The sequence below is a fragment of the Pristiophorus japonicus genome, chromosome 3 (assembly GCF_044704955.1).
Source record: "Pristiophorus japonicus isolate sPriJap1 chromosome 3, sPriJap1.hap1, whole genome shotgun sequence".
Classification (NCBI taxonomy): Eukaryota; Metazoa; Chordata; class Chondrichthyes; family Pristiophoridae; genus Pristiophorus; species Pristiophorus japonicus.
In genome coordinates, this window is record NC_091979.1 from 172,523,536 (window position 1) to 172,542,847 (window position 19,312).

Genomic DNA, 19,312 nt, shown 5'->3' on the forward strand with positions numbered 1-19,312 from the left:
TATCTCTGCTATTATTCCTGGCTGCTTTTTCTATGCAGCACCGAGCTGGAAGAAAGATTATTCAAGAGCATTTTGAGCATAATCGAAGAGCTTGCAGACGTATGGTGAAGAGGCCATGAGTTTACAGGGAACATCGCTCATACCTGCAGCTGTCTGAGGCACAGCGCATTCAAAGGCTGCGCTTCTGAAAAGAGGTGGTCAGAGATATGCCAGCTCATAAAGGCAGAACTACAGCCTATCAACGCCAACAGGACTGTACTGCTCGTTGAGGTGAAGGTTCTATACCTCCGGCTCCTCTCAGGCATCAGCAGGGGACATATACTCCATCTCGCAACATGCTACACATCGCTGCGTTCGCCAGGTGACTACTGCACTGTACACCCGCAGGATGGACTGTATAAAGTTCCCAATGACCAAGGAGGCACAGAATGAGTGGGTTGTGGGTTTTGCACAAATTGCTGGCTTCCCCAAGCTTCAGACTGCCATTGACTGTACGCACACCATCTTGCGAGCACCTTTAGAGGATCCAGAGGTTTACCGAAACCGAAAGGGATTCCACTCACTGAACGTACAGATCATCTGCAACCATACTCAGCGCATCATGGCAGCAAATACCCAATGTCCAGGGAGCATCCATGCTGCTTTCATCCTGCGTGAGAGCACTGTCTCATACCTGTTTGAGCATCAGTCACAAGGCCAGAGCTGGATGCTGGGGAACAAAGGTTACAGCCTCATCACCTGGCTAAAAAGCCCCCTCCAGTACCGTCAGACACAAGCCGAGCATCGCTATAATGACAGCCATATAGCCACACGCAACATTGTCAAAAAGACAATTGGAGTGCTCAAGCAGCACTTCTGATGCCTGGACCACTCTGGAGGCTCCCTGCAATACTCCCCTCAGCAAGTCTCTGAGTACATTGTGGTGTGCTGCATACTACACAACTTAGCCATCATGAGGCGACAGGATTTGTCACTGGGAACTGCAGGACCACCGCAACGTTTCACCTTTGCCTGCCCACCCTGTCCCACCATGTTGTCTATTCCCCTTCTTATTCGGCACAGGAATGGTTAAGGTGAACAAAAGAATTGATTTAACATACAGTAACTTGAAGAAGATTTATTAAATAGTAAATGTAATTTGGAAACTGGAATAAAATGTATTAAACATTATTGTGAACTTTTAATAACTTAACAGAATTGGGAAACTTTTAAAGCAGAACAGAAACAAAACAACGAAACAACAACAAAAGAACAACACCTGCACCGAATGTCTTTTAACTGCGGCCTCTCCTCAGTCGTGTCATGATCGTACCCAAGCTGGTACCAACACGTCGTGCAGCAACGAGGCCAGAGTCCTCCTCCAAAAGAGGGATAGGCAATGGCATGTGTGGATCCCCTGGTGAAGCTCGGGGTATTGAAGACCCGGCTTCTGAGTGGCGAACATCTTGCTCAGCCTCGCCACTCAGAGGTTCTGTGACACTGGGGACTGCAGTGCCAAAGGTCGAGACGATCAATTGGGCGTGGGCATGGATAGCGACGACAATCTGCGACATGCTCGCCCTCATGTCCGCCGATAGTGCCGCAATGCTTGCGGGAAAAGCACCCAAAACCTCCAGCTGAGCTGGATGCTCTCCCTGGACAGTCCCACCATGTCCAGGTGTGTGTCTACTTGTCTGTCAGCAGATCGGCTTTGCCGACTCACCCTCCGGAGAGATGGCATACAGGATTCAACATTCGACCTGGGAGTGCGTGGCTGTCCACCACTTGGACCCGGGGCCTCGGGTTGGCCAAAGCCAGAGAATGTGTCTTCCTGGTCAGAGCTACTGGCTGCAGCTAAAAGAGGTGCCAATTGCATTGCCCCCCCACCCCCCACCCAACTCCTCCAAATAGCTTTCTGAGCTTCCTGCTCCCGAGGAGGTTCTTCGTCCTCAGTGTCTTCGTGGTCCGCCTCCTGAACCCCTAACAATGGGCTGAGGTTGAGACTTCCATTGGCGCCTCATCTGAAAATTGAAAACAACAGATGAGTGTTTAGCAGCAGGGGAGGGGACAGGGTGACATGAGGAAGGTCACATAACACAGGCTCATTTGAAGGACCCTTATATGTAGCCCACAGATACTGCATCACATTGCCCCAACCCTAGTCCACAGACACGACATCACATTGCCCCAACCCAGCCCAGGGATTTTGCATGACTTACCCTCAGTTTCGAACAGGGAATCAGCACCCCCACGGGTAGTTGACCTCCCTGAGGCACTGCTCAGAGCTGCCACATGCTGCTCCAGGGTGTCTGGGGTGGACCACCGCCTGTACGCCGCTGCTCCCAGTGGTTATGCGACAACTTTCCCTACAATTGGAATGGTTACCAGAGGGCCCTTCCACTCTTGTGGCACACACAGATAGCCATCAAAGCACTTGTATCATACTGTGTGCATTTAATACAGTCATAGAAACATAGAAAATAGTGCAGGTGCAGGCCATTTGGCCTTTCGAGCCTGCACCACCATTCAACATGATCATGGCTGATCATTCAACCTCAGTACCCCACCCCAGCCTTCACTTCATTACCCCCTGATTCCTTTAGCCCTCAGGGCCACATCCAACTTCCTTTTGAATATATCCAACGAACTGGACTCAACAACTTTCTGTGGCAGAGAATTCCACAGGTTCACAACTCTCTGGGTGAAAAAGTTTCTCCTCATCTCGGTCCTATATGGCTTACCCCTTATCCTTAGATTGTGTCCCCTGGTTCTAGACTTTCCCAACATCGGGAACATTCTTCCTGCATCTAACCTGTCCAGTCCCATCAGAATTTTATACGTTTCCATGAGATCCCCTCCGTTCTTCTAAATTCCAGTGAGTATAAGCCAAGCCGATCCAGTCTTTTCTCTTTTATCAGTCCTGCCATCCCGGGAATCAGTCTTGTGAACCTTCGCTGCACTCCCTCAATAGCAAGCACGTCCTTCCTCAGATTAGGAGACCAAAACTGCACACATACTCAAGGTGTGGTCTCACCAAGGCCCTGTACAATTTCAGCAAGACCTCCCTGCTCATACTCAAATCCCCTCGCTATGAAGGCCAATGTGCCATTTGCTTTCTTTACTGCCTGCTGTACCTGCATGCCTACCTTCAATGACTGATATACCATGACACCCAGGTCTCGTTGCACCTCCCCTTTTACTAATCTGTCACCATTCAGATAATAATCTGCCTTCCTGTCTTTGCCACCAAAGTGGATAACCTCACATTTATCCACATTATACTGCATCTGACATGCACTTGCCCATTCACCTAACCTGTCCAAGTTCCCCTGCAGCCTCTTAGCATCCTCCTCGCAGCTTGCAATGCCCAGCTTAGTGTCATCTGCAAACTTGGAGATATTACATTCAATTCCTTCGTCTAAATCATGAATGTATATTGTAAATAGTTGGGGTCCCAGCACTGAACCCTGCGGCACCCCACTAGTCACTGTCTGCCATTCTGAAAAGGACCCGTTTATTCCCACTCTGCTTCCTGTCTGCCAACCATTTCTCTATCCACATCAATACATTACCCCCAATACCATGTGCCTAATCTCTTGTGTGGAGCCTTGTCAAAAGCCTTTTGAAAGTCCAAGTACACCACATCTACTGGTTCTCCCTTATCCACTCTATGAGCCCAAGTTTCCACATGATAAAAAACGGGCGCCTGTTTTTCACGCCTAAAACAGCGCCGGAAAAAAAACGCGCGATTCTGGAGATCCTTGTCTGTTTGGCGCGGCGCGGCGCCCAGGAGGGCGGAAACTACACTCGCGCCGATTTTGTAAGTGGGAGGGGGCGGGTACCATTTAAATTAGTTTTTTTCCTGCCGGCAACGGTGCGCGTGCGCGTTGGAGCGTTTGCGTACGCGCAGTGTGAAGGAAACATTGGCACTTGGCCATTTTTGTAGTTCTTTGTAGCTGTTTAATTTTTGAACATTTTTTAATAAAAGCACATTGCCATCAGCACAGAGAAGGCTGCAGGAAGCCTCAGAAAATTGAGGCAGCCATTTCCGTCCCCCTCCCCGCCCGCCGTCGGGAACAAACGGCTGCCTCCCCCCCCCCCCCCCCCCCGCGGGAACGAACGGCTTTCTCCTCCCCCCCCCCCCCCCCCCGGCGGGAACGAACGGCTTTCTTCTCCGCACCCCCCCCCCCGCGGGAACGAACGCCTGCAGAATTCTCCCTGGCTGAAGCACTTTCACACAGGTAGGAAGATGGTTTATTTAATCTTTTCTTTGCTTATAAATGTTTATTCAGGTTGGATTTATTTGTATAAGTATAAATAAGGATTTATTATAGAATTTAATGACTTTCCTTCCCCCCCCCCCCCCCCCCCTCGTTCTGGACGCCTAATTTGTAACCTGCGCCTGATTTTTTAATGTGTAGAACAGGTTTTCTCAGTTCTACAAAAATCTTCACTTGTTCCATTCTAAGTTAGTTTGGAGTACGTTTTCACTGTGGAAACTTTGACATCAGGCGTCAGTGGCCGGACACGCCCCCTTTTGAAGAAAAAATTCTGTTCCAAAGTGGAACTGTTCTACCTGACTAGAACTGCAGAAAAAAAAAATGTGGAGAATTGCGATTTCTAAGATAGTCCGTTCTCCACCAGTTGCTCCTAAAAATCAGGCGCAAATCATGTGGAAACTTGGGCCCTATTAGTTACATCCTCAAAAAACTCTAGAAGATTTATCAAGCAAGATTTCCCTTTCATAAATCCATTCTGACTTGGACCGATCCTGTCACTGCTTTCCAAATGCGCTGCTATTATATCTTTAATAATTGACTCCAGCATTTTTCCCACCACCAATGTCAGGCTAACCACTCTATAATTCCCTGTTTTCTCTCTCCCTTCTTTTTTTAAAAAAGTGGGGTTACATTAGCTACCCTACAATCCATAGGAACTGATCCAGAGTCCATGCAATGTTGGAAAATGACCACAATGCATCTACTATTTCTAGGGCCACTTCCTTAAGTACTCTGGGATGCAGACTATCAGGCCCTGGGGATTTATCAGCCTTCAGTCCCTTCAATTTCCTTAACAACATTTCCTGACTAATAAGGATTTCCCTCAGTTCCCCCTTCTCGCTAGACCCTCGGTCCCCTAGTATTTTCGGGGGGTTATTTGTGTCTTCCTTAGTGAAGACAGAACCAAAGTATTTGTTCAATTGGTCTGCCATTTCCTTGTTCCCTATTATGAATTCACCTGATTCTGACTGCAAGGGACCTACATTAGTCTTCACTAATCTTTTTCTCTTCACATATCTATAGAAGCTTTTGTAGTCAGTTTTTATGTTCCCTGCAAGCTTACTCTCATACTCTATTTTCCCCCTCCGAATTAAACCCTTTGTCCTCCTCTGCTGAATTCTAAATTTCTCCTAGTTCTCAGGTTTGCTGCTTTTTCTGGCCAATTTATATGCCTCTTCCTTGGATTTAACACTTTCCCTAATTTCCTTGTTAGCCACGGTTGAGCCACCTTCCCTTTTTTATTTTTACGCCACACGAGGATGTAAAATTGCTGTAGTTCATCCATGTGATCTTCAAATGTCTGCCATTGCCTATCCACCATCAACCCTTTAAGTATCATTTGCCAGTATATCCTAGCCAATTCACGTCTCATACCATCAAAATTACCTTTCCTTAAGTTCAGGACCCTAGTTTCTGAATTAACTGTGTCACTCTCCATCTTAATAAAGAATTCTACCATGTTATGGTCACTCTTCCCCAATGGGCCTCGCACAACATGATTGCTAATTAATCCTTTCTCATTACACATCACCCAGTCTAGGATGGCCTGCTCTCTCGTTGGTTCCTCGACATATTGGTCTAGAAAACCATCCCTTATACACTCCCTTATACATCCTCTATTTAATGGCCCTGGTTGTTGCACATGATTCATGAGGAAGACATCGAAGTGCAGAAACATCTTTTAAGATGTCAAAAAGCAGTCTTACTCATGTGTAACAATCATTCATGGCAAATCCGGTGCAACACTAAGCCCACCTATACCAACATGTGTCAGATTTACAATTTAAGTAATGAACGAGTGCATGAATAAAAATATTACTTACTCTGACGACCCTGCAATGGTCATTGAACTTTTTACGACATTGTTGATGGTCCCTCTTGATATTATTGACTGAGGAAACCTCCTCGGACATGCTGGTCCAGGCACCTTTGCACATATGGGAGAAGTTTACCAACACCCCTATTAAATTCCCCCCATCTTCTATTCATAGCCTCAATCAGGGCCTTGTTTGCTTCATAACTAAACTTTTGGGCTCTCTGCCTGCTGGAGTCCCCTTCCATCATGGCTGCTTGGTCTGTGAAAAATCCTGATTCAGCTCTGGATGTACTGCGCACGCACAGGCTCACCCTGACAGCTGACCAGAATCGCGGGAAGAAAAAAAAAATTGGAGAAAAAAATAAAATCGGGGAAAAAAATAATTTGCGCATGCGCAGAAGGCCCATTTTCTCTTCGATTGCAAATTTCGGCTCTGGCGCATAAATTCACTCGTGCAAGGCCAAATTTAGCACTATCGCTGGTCACCACTTGGCAAATTTTGCAAATGTCCAGCGATAGCTCTACCCCGGCGCTAAAAAAAAATACCGCCACGATTATCACCCCAAAATGGGCAAAATCGCTAAATCCCGAATTTCTAGCCCAAGTGGTCAACTTCCATATGTACACTGATGACACCCAATGCCACCTCTCCACCATCTTTCTTAACCCTTCATTGTCTCTTTGTTGTCAAGAATACTGGTCCGTCTTCCAATCTTCGATGAGCCACAATTTTTTCCAGCTAAACAGTGAAGACCAAAGTCAGCGATTTTGTCACGTCCTTTGCCATTCCCCGGCCACTGTCTTACATTGAACAGACTGTTCGCAATGTCGGCATACTATTCCATCCTGAGTAGTTTCCAACTTTTTATCCTCTCATTCATATAGATCATTTACTTCCACTTCCATAACATCACCTGCCTCCACCCCTGCATAAGCCCATCTGCTGATGAAAGCCTCATCCATGCCTTTCTCACATCCAGTATCAAAATTTTTCAATGCTCTCCTGGCAGCCTCCCAACCTTCACACTCTAAACTTCAGCTCATCAAAAACTGCTGGCCACAATCCTATCCCGCACCAAGTCCCTCTCACCCATCACTTCTATCCTTCCTGACATACATTCACCTCGGTCCCTCAATGCCTCCAATTTAAAATTCTCATCCTCAAGTTTAAAATCTTCATAACCTCGCACTTTTCCCATCTCTGCAACCTCATCCAGCCCTCCCCACTGCCCCAGAACTTTTCCATAATGCCTGCCTCTTGTAGATCACCCCCTTTACCCTACCATGGCCATCTGTGCTTTCAGCCACCAAGGCCATGCTCTGGATTCCTTATTTAAACCTTTCTGGCATCCCACTTTCCTCTCCTCCATTAAGAGTCTCCTTAAACCACCTGTTTGGCCAAGTTTTTGGACACCCTCTTTTGTTATCTTCTCCTTTGGCTTGGCACCTAGTTTGTCTGATTATTCCTTTGAAACATTAATTTGACCTTTTATTTATCGGCTGCCTTCTCTGGCTTTGTTTATTTTCAATACAAGGCTCTACTGACTTTTCAATTCTCTCCAAAAAGGTACACAGTACACATTTCTAAGTGTATAATTCTGAAGTTCCCCAAGGAACTATCCTTAGCCCCCTTCTCATCTACATGCTGCCCCAAGTGATGCATCTAGAGACATTTTTCTATATTAAAGGCGCTATATAAATGCAAGTTGCTGTTGTTCCTGATATAATATAGAAAGTTCAGAGGAGAAGTGAAAAAGTAAATAAGAGGGGCAAAGAGAGGGTATGATAATCGAATGGCAGCCAACATAAAAGATAATCTAAAAGTCTTCTATTGGCATATAAATAGTAAACGGGTAGTAGGGAGAGGTGGGGTCGATTAAAGACCAAAAAGCAGACCTATGCACGGAGGCAGAGGGTATGGTTGAGGTACTAAATGATACTTTGCATCTGTCGTCACCAAGGAAGAAGATGCTGCCATAGACATAGTAAAGGAGGTGGTAGAGGAGGTACTGGACAGGATAAGAATTGATCATGACTAGATACTAGAAAGATTGGCTGTACTTAAAGTAGATAAGTCACCCGGACCGGATGGAATGCATCCTAGGACGCTGAAGGAAATGAAGGAAGAAATCATGGACGTACTGGCCATAATCTTCCATTCCTCCTTAGAAACGGGGGTAGTGGTAGAGGACTGGAGATTTGCAAATATTACACTCTTGTTCAAAAAAGGGTGCAAAGATAAACCCAGCAACTGTAGGCCAGTCAGTTACCTCGGTAGTGGGGAAGCTTTTAGAAACAATAATCAGGGACAAAATTAACAGTCACTTGGACAAATGTGGATTAATTAAGGGAAGCCAGCACGGATTTGTGAACAGCAATCGTGTTTAATCAACTTGATTGAGTTTTTTGACAAAGGTAATGGAGATGGTTGATGAGGGCAATGCGGTTGACGTGGTATACATGGCCACATAATAGGCTTGCCAACAAAGTTGAAGCCCATGGAATAAAAGGGACAGTGACAGCATGGATACGAAATTGGCTAATTGACAGGAAGCAGAGTCGTGGTGAATGGTTGTTTATGAGACTAGAGGAAGGTATACATTGGTGTTCCCCAGGGGTCAGTTCTAGAACCACTGCTTTTCTTGATATATATTCATGACTTGGATGTGGGTGTACAGGGCACAATTTCAAAATTTGCAGATGAAGAGGATAGTGATAGACTTCAAGAGGGTATAGACAGGCTGGTGGAATGGGTGGACATATGGCAGATGAAACTTAAAACGCAGAAAAGTGTAAAGTGATACATTTTTGGTAGAACAAATGAGGAAAGCAAATATAAACTAAAGGATACAAGAGAGACCATGGGATATATGTGCAAAATCATTGAAAGTGGCAGGGCAGGTTGAGAAAGCAGTTAAAAAAGCTTATGGGATCCTGGACTTCATGAATAGAGGTGTAGAGTTCAACAGCGTGGAAATTATGATGAACCTGTATAAAACACTGATTCGGCCTCAATGGACTATTGTGTTTAATTCTGGGCACTGCACTTTAGGAAGGATGTGAAGGCTTTAGAAAGGGTGCAGCAAAGATTTTCCAGAATCATTCCAGGGATGAGAGACTTCAATTACGTGGATACACTGGAGAAGCTGGGGTTGTTCTCCTTAGATCAGAGAAGATTGAGAGGAGATTTGATAGAGATGCTCAAAATCATGATTAGATCGAGAGAAACTTTTCCATTGGAAGAAGGGTTGAGAACCAGAGGACACAAATTTAAGGTGATTGGCAAAAGAATAAAAGGCACTATAAGAAAAAACTTTTTTACGCTGCGAGTAGTTAGGACCTGGAATGCACTGCCTGAAATGGTCGTGGAGGCAGACTCAATCATGGCTTTCAAAAGGGAGTTGGATAAGTACCTGAAAGAAAAAAAATTGCAGGGCTCGAGAGAAAGGGCAGGGGAGTGGGACTAGTAGAAGTGCTCTTGCAGAGAGCAGACACGGACTCGATGGGCCGAATGGCCCTTTCCCATGCTGTAACCATTCTATGATTTAAGGAACATTTTGTTTTCCTTTATATTTCCACTATATTCTTCTCATGTTTCCTTTTTTCAGCTCCTATTAATTTCTTAGCTTCATAGAATCACAGCTGTTCAGGTGATTACAACAAGCTCAACTTTCCCCAGTGATTTGTGCCGTTTTTTTGGCATCAGTTAAAAAATTAAAGTTTCCCCAAGGAATCTGCGCCAGCGTAACTGAGTTAGTTACGATTTTTTTTAAGTTTGTTTTTTTTGTGTCATTGCATAACCCGATGTCTGCGCCAGTTTTTGTCAATTATGGAAGTCTTCCCTCCCAAAATTTCTCCAGGTTGGCGTATCTGACCACTCCCAAAAAACCTTCTGGTGAGTTAAGAAAAAGCAGCGCACATTGAAAAATCGGTGCAGAACGACACCACTGTTTTTCAGCGAAGTTTTGGAGGGAGTCAAGAATACTTAAATATACATAATAAAGATTTTTTTTTTTTAACCTTATAAGGCAGTAATGTAAGTTTGATGGAATTCTGTAACTTTTCATATTCTTTCAACTGACACACCACCACCAAACGTCTGCAAACAGGGCTCGAGGGTTGGAGTGTCGTCCGGACACAGGCTCGGGGTTCGGCTGCAAAAGAAGCCCGGGGGTGAGGTGGAGTTCTGTGGAAGGCATCACAAGCCTGCACTATCCATCAAATCAAGCCCGAGAGGGGTGGGTTGTGGGGGTTCCCGATCACTGTGCCTGCTGGGTGTGTTCCATACGGACCCGTGGGGAGAGAGAACAAAGAATCTGGTGCTGCCTGCCTGCCGTTTTGAGCTTCTTGCAATGGTAAAATTTAAGCATGGGGGCAATACTGACAATGCCATACCTTGTGCAAGCCTTTTGCATCATGGTGCTGCGGAGGAGGCAATTGATTTGATGTCATTGCATGAGGAACCTCAGAGCCCGTAGGGTGCTGGGCAGGAGGCCTTACCCCACGTCAGGCATATCGAGACAGGTGTTCGTACCTGCACCTGAGTGATGCAGATTGTGTCAAAAGGCTGCGTTTCCGCAAAGAAGTTGTAACTGAGATCTGTGAGTTGGTGAAAGCAGACCTGCAACCTAGAAGCGTCAGGAGGATCGCTTTGTCAGTTGAAGTGAAGGTTACAGCTGCACTTTCATTCTATGCATCCTGATCCTTTCAAGCTACAAGTGGGGATGTGTGCGCCATCTCTCAACAGGCAACACATGTCTGCATTCGGCAAGTGACTGCTGCACGATATGCCTGGAGGAATGACGACAAAGTTCCCCATGATTGCCCAGGCAATGCGTGACAGGGCTGTGGGCTTCTCCAGGATTTCTGGCTTCCCAAAGGTACAGGGCTGCATTGATTGTACCCACATCGCCTTGCGAGCACCTTTGGAATATTCCGAGATGTACAGGAACAGAAAAAGTAATCACTCCATTAATGCGCAGCTCATATGTGACAACATGCTTTGTACCATGTCAGTTGATCCAAGGTACCCAGGGAGCACTCATGATGCATTCATCCTACACGAGAACGTTATATCAACCATGTTTCAGCAGCAGCCAGGAGGGCAGAGCTGGCTACTGGGAGACAAAAGGTACGGCCTCGCCATCTGGCTCATGACGTCCCTACGCGTAACCTGGATGGACGCTGACCAGGAATACAACATGTCGCACATTGCGACGTGCAGCATAACAGAGGGGACTGTGGCATCTTGAAACAGCATTTCCAATGCCTGGACCATTCCAGAGGCTGCTTGCTATGCTCCCCTGATATTGTCAGTCAGTTCACCGTTGTGTGCTGCATGACTTAGCCATCATGAAGCCACAGCAGATGATAGTAAAAGACGCACCTGCAGCGAGAGTGGCTGACGATAATGATGAGGAAGATGCAGGTGACGAGCAGGAGGGCGAGTATGAGGACGAGGAAGGCATGCTATTACCTGAATCCGGAGCAAGATGGCGGAGGAGAGTGGGCTGTCGTGCCTTTTAACGATTGCTCGAGCCTTGCACCAGCAGCTTATCCGTGAACATTTTGCTGCCTGAAGGCTCAGTGACAACTATTCCACATGGACCATGTTTACTGTTTGGACCTGTTCTGCAATGTTGTGTTGTGTTAATGGAACAAATGATGGAAATGATTCAGTTATAATTTAAAATATATTTTATTCAAAAGTTTAATATTTGTTTGTACTTAACTTTAATAAACATATTCTTGTATCAAACTTTAAAATTTTCAGTTAAGATCACATAAACTTTATCACTTAAAAACTAAGATCACTGACTAACTTTTAAATTTGTAAATTTACCTAACTTACAAAAAGGTTTTAATTTGAGAACAGTTACAACAGTAACAATAATAGCAACAGCAGCAAAGAAAGGCTGCACCCATCTGTCCTCTACCTTATTTTAAGACCGCCCGCCGTGCTTGGTCTTGGTGACTCCATGGCAGTGTTTCTCGGGTTGGTACCAAGCTTATTATTTCTAACATCTCGGGTAATGTGCACCTGTTGATTTGCGGGGGGCGGGGGGGGGGGGGGGGGGAAAGAGGAGGGGGCCAGGTGGCACTGTGGAGGGCCCGGCTTGGGGCTCTTCAGAGGCTGGTCTGGGGATTGGAATGGGAGTGACAGTTGATTCTGTCAATGGGTGCAGAGTCTGGGCAGCAGCCAACTCCAAAATTCCCTCCCTCATGTGCTCCGACAATGTCTCACCTACCTGTGACATGCCCTCCCTCTGAGGAAATATGTCAACTACCTGCAACATTCCATCCCTCATGTGCACCGACATGGTTTCCATTTCTCTTGAGTGTGTTGTTACGTCTCCAGACAGTCCCGATACATCATCACCCACCCCACTGATGGTGTCCAGGAGTGATTGCATAAGGTCAATGCTCTCCGCACTCATTGCCATCATGTGAACTACATCTGTTAGATCCTGCACCTCAGGAGAGCGCAGCCGAGCTCTCCTTCCCCTCCTCACCCTTGGTGTGGCTCACAGCATCCCAGTGGGACCCGCAGCCTCAGACGGTGGGGCCTTGGGTGTGCCTTGCCGCACCCCACCACTGGGACCCACAGCCTCAGACAGTGGGGCCCTGGGTGTGCCTCGCTGCACCCCACTGGAATCCCCAGCCTCGGACGGTGGGAAACCATGAAATGTCCCACCAACACTCAAACCACTCCTCAGGGAAGGGGTGGCACCTGCACTTCCTCCAAAGTGAGTACAACAGTGGGGTCTTCATCCGTCACCTCCCCCTCACCCCATGCTCTTGGTCTGGAAGGTGAGATTGGAAGATGTTCTCCTCTTCAGGTTCGTCCTCGTCTGAATCATCTTCTGCATCGTCAGGGTTGGCCTCAAGTTCTGCAAAATATAACAGAACAGACAAATGGTTAGCAGCAGAGGAGGGGGCAGAGTAGGTGGCATGAGTAGGCTCACACAGCGCAGGCTGCAGGCTGATTTGAAGGACCATGATGAATGATAGCACATTGCATCAACCGAAGCGTAGCTGAGGGAGACATCCCCATAAACCGAAGCATAGCTAGCCCCGTGCAGTACTTAACAATTAGCAAAGCCAGACTGTGAAATTTGCAGAACTTGCCCTCTCCCTCGAGTGTGGACCCAGCTTGTGCAGTGGTAGTTGCTTTTCTCCAAACAAGACCCATCAAAGCAGCAACCCTCTCTTCCAAGGGTGTCAGTGGGTGCAGATTTGCCAGGCCTCCTTCTGTCGAGTTCATTCTTGTTTGTTGTGTGCCACTTTCCTCTGCAAAGGTGAAAAAATACATTTTTAAAGAGAGTGTCTTTCTGCTGGGTGGGACATATACAAATGGTCATATTTACAATTGCAATTCTATTGAAAAATGAAAATATTACTTACACTAACTACTTGACCAAGGTCCTGCCACTTCTTTTTGCACCGGCCTCCAGACCTCGGGGTGGTCACCATTGCACAGTAATCTTCTGCAAGTTGGTTCCAGTGTTTCTTCATTTCCTTTGGTGAAATTTTTATGCGACCTCTGCTGGTGTCCAGCTCATGCCATCTGGCCTCAATCAGAGTAACTAGTGCCTCCACTTCATCATGTAAGAAATTCTTGTTCCTTGAGCCACGTTGCATAATGTATTATCTTTAAAAATGACCGATTGCAGACCAAGAGCTGTATTGCGCATGTGTGTCCATAGGAATCACGTCAAAAACGTCCTTTTTTTCTCACGCATGCGCAGAAGGGATATCATCATTTTTTTCAGCACAGACAATAGGCTCTACTGCCACCCCCCCACCCACCCACCCCAGAGCTGGGAAACTTGCCACATTTATTTCTGGAGTAGTTCTGGTCCAGAAAAACGGGCGTAACTCTGGCAATGCGCCAACAAACGGCTTTGGGCAAAATTGAGCCCAATAATTGATGTTGACAGTTCATAGCTGAAGGTGTCTCAACCAAATGGACGATGAAGAAATCCAAATCCAACCTTGGGATTCAGAAATTGGAAAATTGGGTTTCTTGCAATTTGGATCTACAAGTGTACTTAATCCAATAGCACATCTCAATACATCAATGCTATTTTCACCTGTTGCCTCTCAGCATGTCGTGACTCATCATCAGGACTGCACAGGAATTCAAGAACCTAAAAGGCACAAAAACATGCATTTTTTAAATCTGGTTAAATGTGTATGCAATGGAATGGCTGAAAACATTCTCTTTTAAACTTTTTGTTTACTTGTACAAAGCATTGTCTCTAGCCAAGGATGGAGGCAGAGTGAGGAGATTTGCTTCCACTCCTTCGTCAGTGTCAACTCTCCCATACCCAAAGCCCATTGTCTACAACGGGACAGCAAAGCTGTGTGTTGAACTACAGGATTGAAAGTGGGAGCCACAGACTGTGACACAGAAGTATTTCTGGCAATTTACCCTTTTCCATGAAAGCACAGGAATACCAGGGTGAATCAAATGTTGAACTACTTTGTAGAAACACCAAGTAATTTAGAATCTAGATAGGGTAAGAGTTCAGGAGAGACCACGCGTTGCATCCAATACTGAATCTCACATGTGCTCAGAACAAATTACCTGGTCAAAAAGCATCCTGTTGACAAAAAGTGTGTTGTCTGGTTTTGCCAGCTGTCGTGCCAGAAAGGTGAAGAGACACCCAACCTGTGATGGGGTGAAGTCCGAATTTTCCACCATTACCTGAAGGAAGTAATCAAAAACATAAATGACGTACAACAAAATAAGCAGCAAATAAAATAAAAGCCATTTGCAGAACTGGAACTTATTTCTAACAACTGTTTTTCAGTCCAACCAGTAAATGACATTCACTTGACACATAACTCCATCTTTTACAGGGGAAGAGGAGGGGAGCATTATAAAAGAAAGGGTAAAACGAACCCTCTAAATATTAGTAGAGAAATATCGCTCCATAACTGTAATATTCACCATGGCAAATAGTTAACTACTGTTGAAAATGAATTTCAGAGATAAAACATTGCCAGAAATGTCAGTCTGAATCACAATAAAACAAAAAAATCTGCAACAAATACAAAAGCAAAATCCTGCGGATGCCGGAATTTGAAATAAAAACAGAACATGCTGGAAATCTCAGCGAATCAGGCAGCATCTGTGGAGAGAAAAGCAGAGCTAACGTTTCAGGTCGACAACCCTTCGTCAAAACTGGAGTGTTCGGAAACAACACATTCTTAACAAGCACTGAAAGGAGAATGGGATGAGAGGGTGGGAGGCAGGAGCGATTAGAGACAAAAAAGGGGCGATGGGCCGAATTGAAATGGTAATGACAGGAGTTAGAAAAACCTTAGTCAAGACAGGATGTGGATGGCGGAATAATGACCAGCTGCCATTAGAGACAAGGAGAAAAAAAGAAACAAGCTCGTGGGGCGGTTACGCTCAAATTGTTGAACTCGATGTTGAGTCCAGAAAGTTGTAAAGTGCCTAAATGAGATACTGTTTCTCGAGCTTGCGTTGAGCTTCGTTGGAACAGTGTAAGAGACCGAGGATGGAGAGATCGGAGTGGAGTGGAGAATTAAAGTGACAGGCGACCGGAGGCTCAGGGTTACACTTGTGGATTGAACAGAGATGCTCCGCAAAGCGTTCACCCAATCTATGCTTGGTTTTCCCAATGTAGAGGAGACCACATCGTGAGCAGCAAATATAGTATACTAAATTGAAAGAAGTACAAGTAAATCGCTGTTTCACCTTGATGGAGTATTTAGGTCCCTAGAAAGTGGGAAAAGGTAAAAGGGCAGGTGTTGCATCTCCTGCGCTTGCACGGAAAACTGTTGTGGAAAGGGGAGGAGGTGCTGGGGGTGACTACGGAATGGACCAGGGTGTCGTGGAGGGGGTGGTCCCTTTGGAATGCTGAGAGGAGGGGAAGATGTGAATGGTGGTGGGATCACGCTGGAGGTGGTGGAAATGGCGGAGGATGATCCGTTAAACGTGGAAGCTGGTGGAGTGAAAGGCGAGGACAAGGGGAACCCTGTCATGGTTCTGAGAGGGAGGGGAAGGGGTGAGAGCAGAGATGTGGGAAATAGAACGGACATGGTCGAGGGCCATGTTAACCATGGCAGAGGGGAATACTCTGTTGAGGAAAAAGGAAGACATGTCAAAGACACAGAAGTGTGAAAGGTGGCGTCGTCAGAGCAGATGCTTATAATAGGTTTTTGACCAGTATACACTCATCATCACAGTCAGTCCCTCGGAATCGAAGAAGACTTCCTTCCACTCTTAGCATGAGTTCTTAGGTGGTTGTACAGTCCAATACGAGAACCACAGTCTCTGTCACAAGTGGGACAGATAGTTGTTGAGGGAAAGGGTGGGCAGGGAGCCTGGTTTGCCACACGCTCCTTCCGCTGCCTGCGCTTGATTCCTGCATGCTCTCGGTGACGATACTCGAGGAGCTCAGCGCCCTCCCGAATGCACTTCCTCCACTTAGGGCAAGCTATGGCAAGGTGTCAGTGGGGATGTCGCACTTTATCAGGGAGGCTTTGAGGGTGTCCTTGTAACGTTTCCTCTGCCCGCCTTTGGCTAGTTTGCCATGGACGAGTTCCGAGTGGAGCGCTTGCTTTGGGAGTCTCGTGTCTGGCATGCGAACTATGTGGCCTGCTCAGCAGAGCTGATCAAGTGTGGTCAGTGCTTCAATGCTGGGGATGTTGGCCTGGGAGAGGACGCTAATGTTTGTGCCTCTGTCCTCCCAGGGGTTTTGCAGGATATTGCGGAGAAAACGCTGATGGTATTTCTCCAGCGACTTGAGATGTCTACTGTACATGGTCCACGTCTCTGAGCCATACAGGAGGGCGGATATTACTACGGCCCTGTAGACCATGAGCTTGGCGACAGTCCTGAGTGACTGGTCTTCAAACACTCTTTTCCTCAGGCGGCCGAAGGCTGCACTGGCACATTGGAGGTGATGTTGGATCAATGCCTCCTTTTATTGATAGGAGGCTCCCGAGATAGGGGAAGTGGTCCACGTTGTCCAGGGCCACGCCATGGATCTTAATGTCTGGAGGGCAGTACTATGTGGCGAGGACAGGCTAGTGGAGGACCTTTGTCCGTAAGGCCGATGCTTTAATACGCCTCGGTAAATACGTCGACTATGTCCTGGAGTTCAGCCTGTGTGTGTGCACAGAAGCAGAGTTGTCCGCATACTGTAGCTCGACAACAGAGGTTGGAGTAGTCTTGGACCTGGCCTGGAGATGGCGAAGGTTGAACAGCTTCCCACTGGTTCTGTAGTTTAGATCCACTCCAGCGGGGAGCTCATCAACTGTGAGGTGGAGCATGGCAGCGAGGAAGACTGAGAAGAGGGTTGGGGCGATGACGCAGCCCTGCTTGACTCCAGTCCAGACGTGAATTGGGTCTGTGATGGATCTGTTAGTAAGGATCACGGCTTGCATGTCGTCGTGGAGCAGGCGGAGGATGGTGACGTACTTTTGGGGGCATCTGAAACCGAGGAAGACGTTCACTACAAGCCCACTGACTCCCACAGCTACCTAGACTACACTTCCTCCCACCCTGCACCCTGTAAGGACTCCATTCCATTCGCCCAGTTTCTCCAGCTCCGTCGCACCCCGTCCCCTCCCTCTCAGAACCAGATTATAAGAACTTCCACAAGTATGTAAAAAGGAAGAGAGTAGCAAAATTAAGCTTTGGTCCCTTGAAGGCTGAGACAAGAGAAATTATATTAGGGAACAAAGAAATGACAGAGACTTGAAATACATATTTTGTATCTGTCTTCATAGCAGAAGACACAAAAAGCATACCAGAAATAGTGGGGAACTAAGGGGCTAATGAGAGTGAGCAACTTAAAGTAATTAGTATCAGTAGAGAAAAAGTACTGAAGAAACTAATGGAACTAAAAGCCGACAAATCCCCTGGACCTGATGGCCAACATCCCAGGGTTCTAAAAGAGGTGGCAGCAGAGAAAGTGAATGCATTGGCTGTAATCTTCCAGAATCTTTTGGAACTGTCCCAGCAGATTGGAATGTAGCAATTGTAACCCTGCTGTTCAAGAAAGGTGGGAGAGAGAAAACAGGGAACTACTGACCAGTTAACCTGACAAAAAGTTATCGGGAAAATGCAGGAATCCATTATTGAGGTGGTAACAGGATATTTAGAAAATTATAATATGGTTAGGTAGTATCAACATGGTTTTATCAAAGGAAAATCGTGTTTGACACATTTATTAGAGTTTTTTGAGGATGTAACTAGCAGCGTAATTAAAGGGAAACCAGTGGATGCAGTACATTTGGATTTCCAAACAGCATTCAATAGGGTACCACATAAAAGGGTTGTTATGCAAGATAAGGGCTCATGAGGTTGGGGGTAATGTATTAGCATGGATAGAGGATTGATTAGTGGGCAGAAAACAGAGATTAGGGATAAAGGGTATTTTTCAGGTTGGCAAGCTGTAACTAGTGGCGTGCAACAAGGATCAGTGCTTGGGCCTCAGCTATTTACAATCTGTATTAATGACTCAGATGAAGGGACCAAGTGTAATGTATCCAAGTTTGCGGACGATACATAAAAACAGAAAATAGGTGCAGGAGTAGGCCATTCGGCCCTTCGAGCCTGCATCACCATTCAATGTGATCATGGCTGATCATGCAACTTCAGTACCCCATTTCTGCTTTCTCTCCATATCCCTTGATCCCTTTAGCCGCCAGGACCACATCTAGCTCTATTTTGAATACATCTAACGAACTAGCCTCAACACCTTTCTGTGGCAGAGAAAATTTCACAGGTTCACAATTCTCTGAGTGAAGAAGTTTCTCCTCATCTCGGTCCTAAATGGCTTACCCCTTATCCTTAGACTGTGACCCCTAGTTCTGGACTTCCCCAACATCAGGAACATTCTTCCTGCATCTAACCTGTCTAAACCCGTCAGAATTTTATATGTTTCTATGAGGTCCCCTCTCATTCTTCTAAATTCCAGTGAATATAAGCCCAGTCGATCCAGTCTTTCTTCATATGTCAGTCCTGCCATCCCGGGAATCAGTCTGGTGAACCTTCACTGCACTCCCTCAATAGCAAGAATGTCCTTCCTCAGATTAGGAGACCAAAACTGAACACAATATTCTAGGTGTGACCTCACCAAGGCCCTGTACAACTGCAGTAAGACCTCTTTGTTCCTGTACTCAAATCCTCTCACTATGAAGGCCAACATGCCATTTGCCTTTTTCACCACCTGCTGTACCTGCATGCCAACTT

The 19,312-nt window shown here is 46.3% G+C and overlaps 1 protein-coding gene across 1 annotated transcript in view; it reads right to left on the reverse strand.

Moving 5' to 3' along the window:
• Positions 1 to 19,312, reverse strand: part of vps8 (VPS8 subunit of CORVET complex) — a 961,193-nt gene that overhangs the window by 684,908 nt on the left and 256,973 nt on the right. Inside the window, exons 28-29 of the mRNA XM_070876055.1 lie at positions 14,666 to 14,785; positions 14,169 to 14,225 (exon numbers count right to left, since the gene is read on the reverse strand). Of these exons, the coding sequence (XP_070732156.1) occupies positions 14,169 to 14,225; positions 14,666 to 14,785 (177 nt within the window). The remainder of the gene's footprint in view (positions 1 to 14,168; positions 14,226 to 14,665; positions 14,786 to 19,312) is intronic.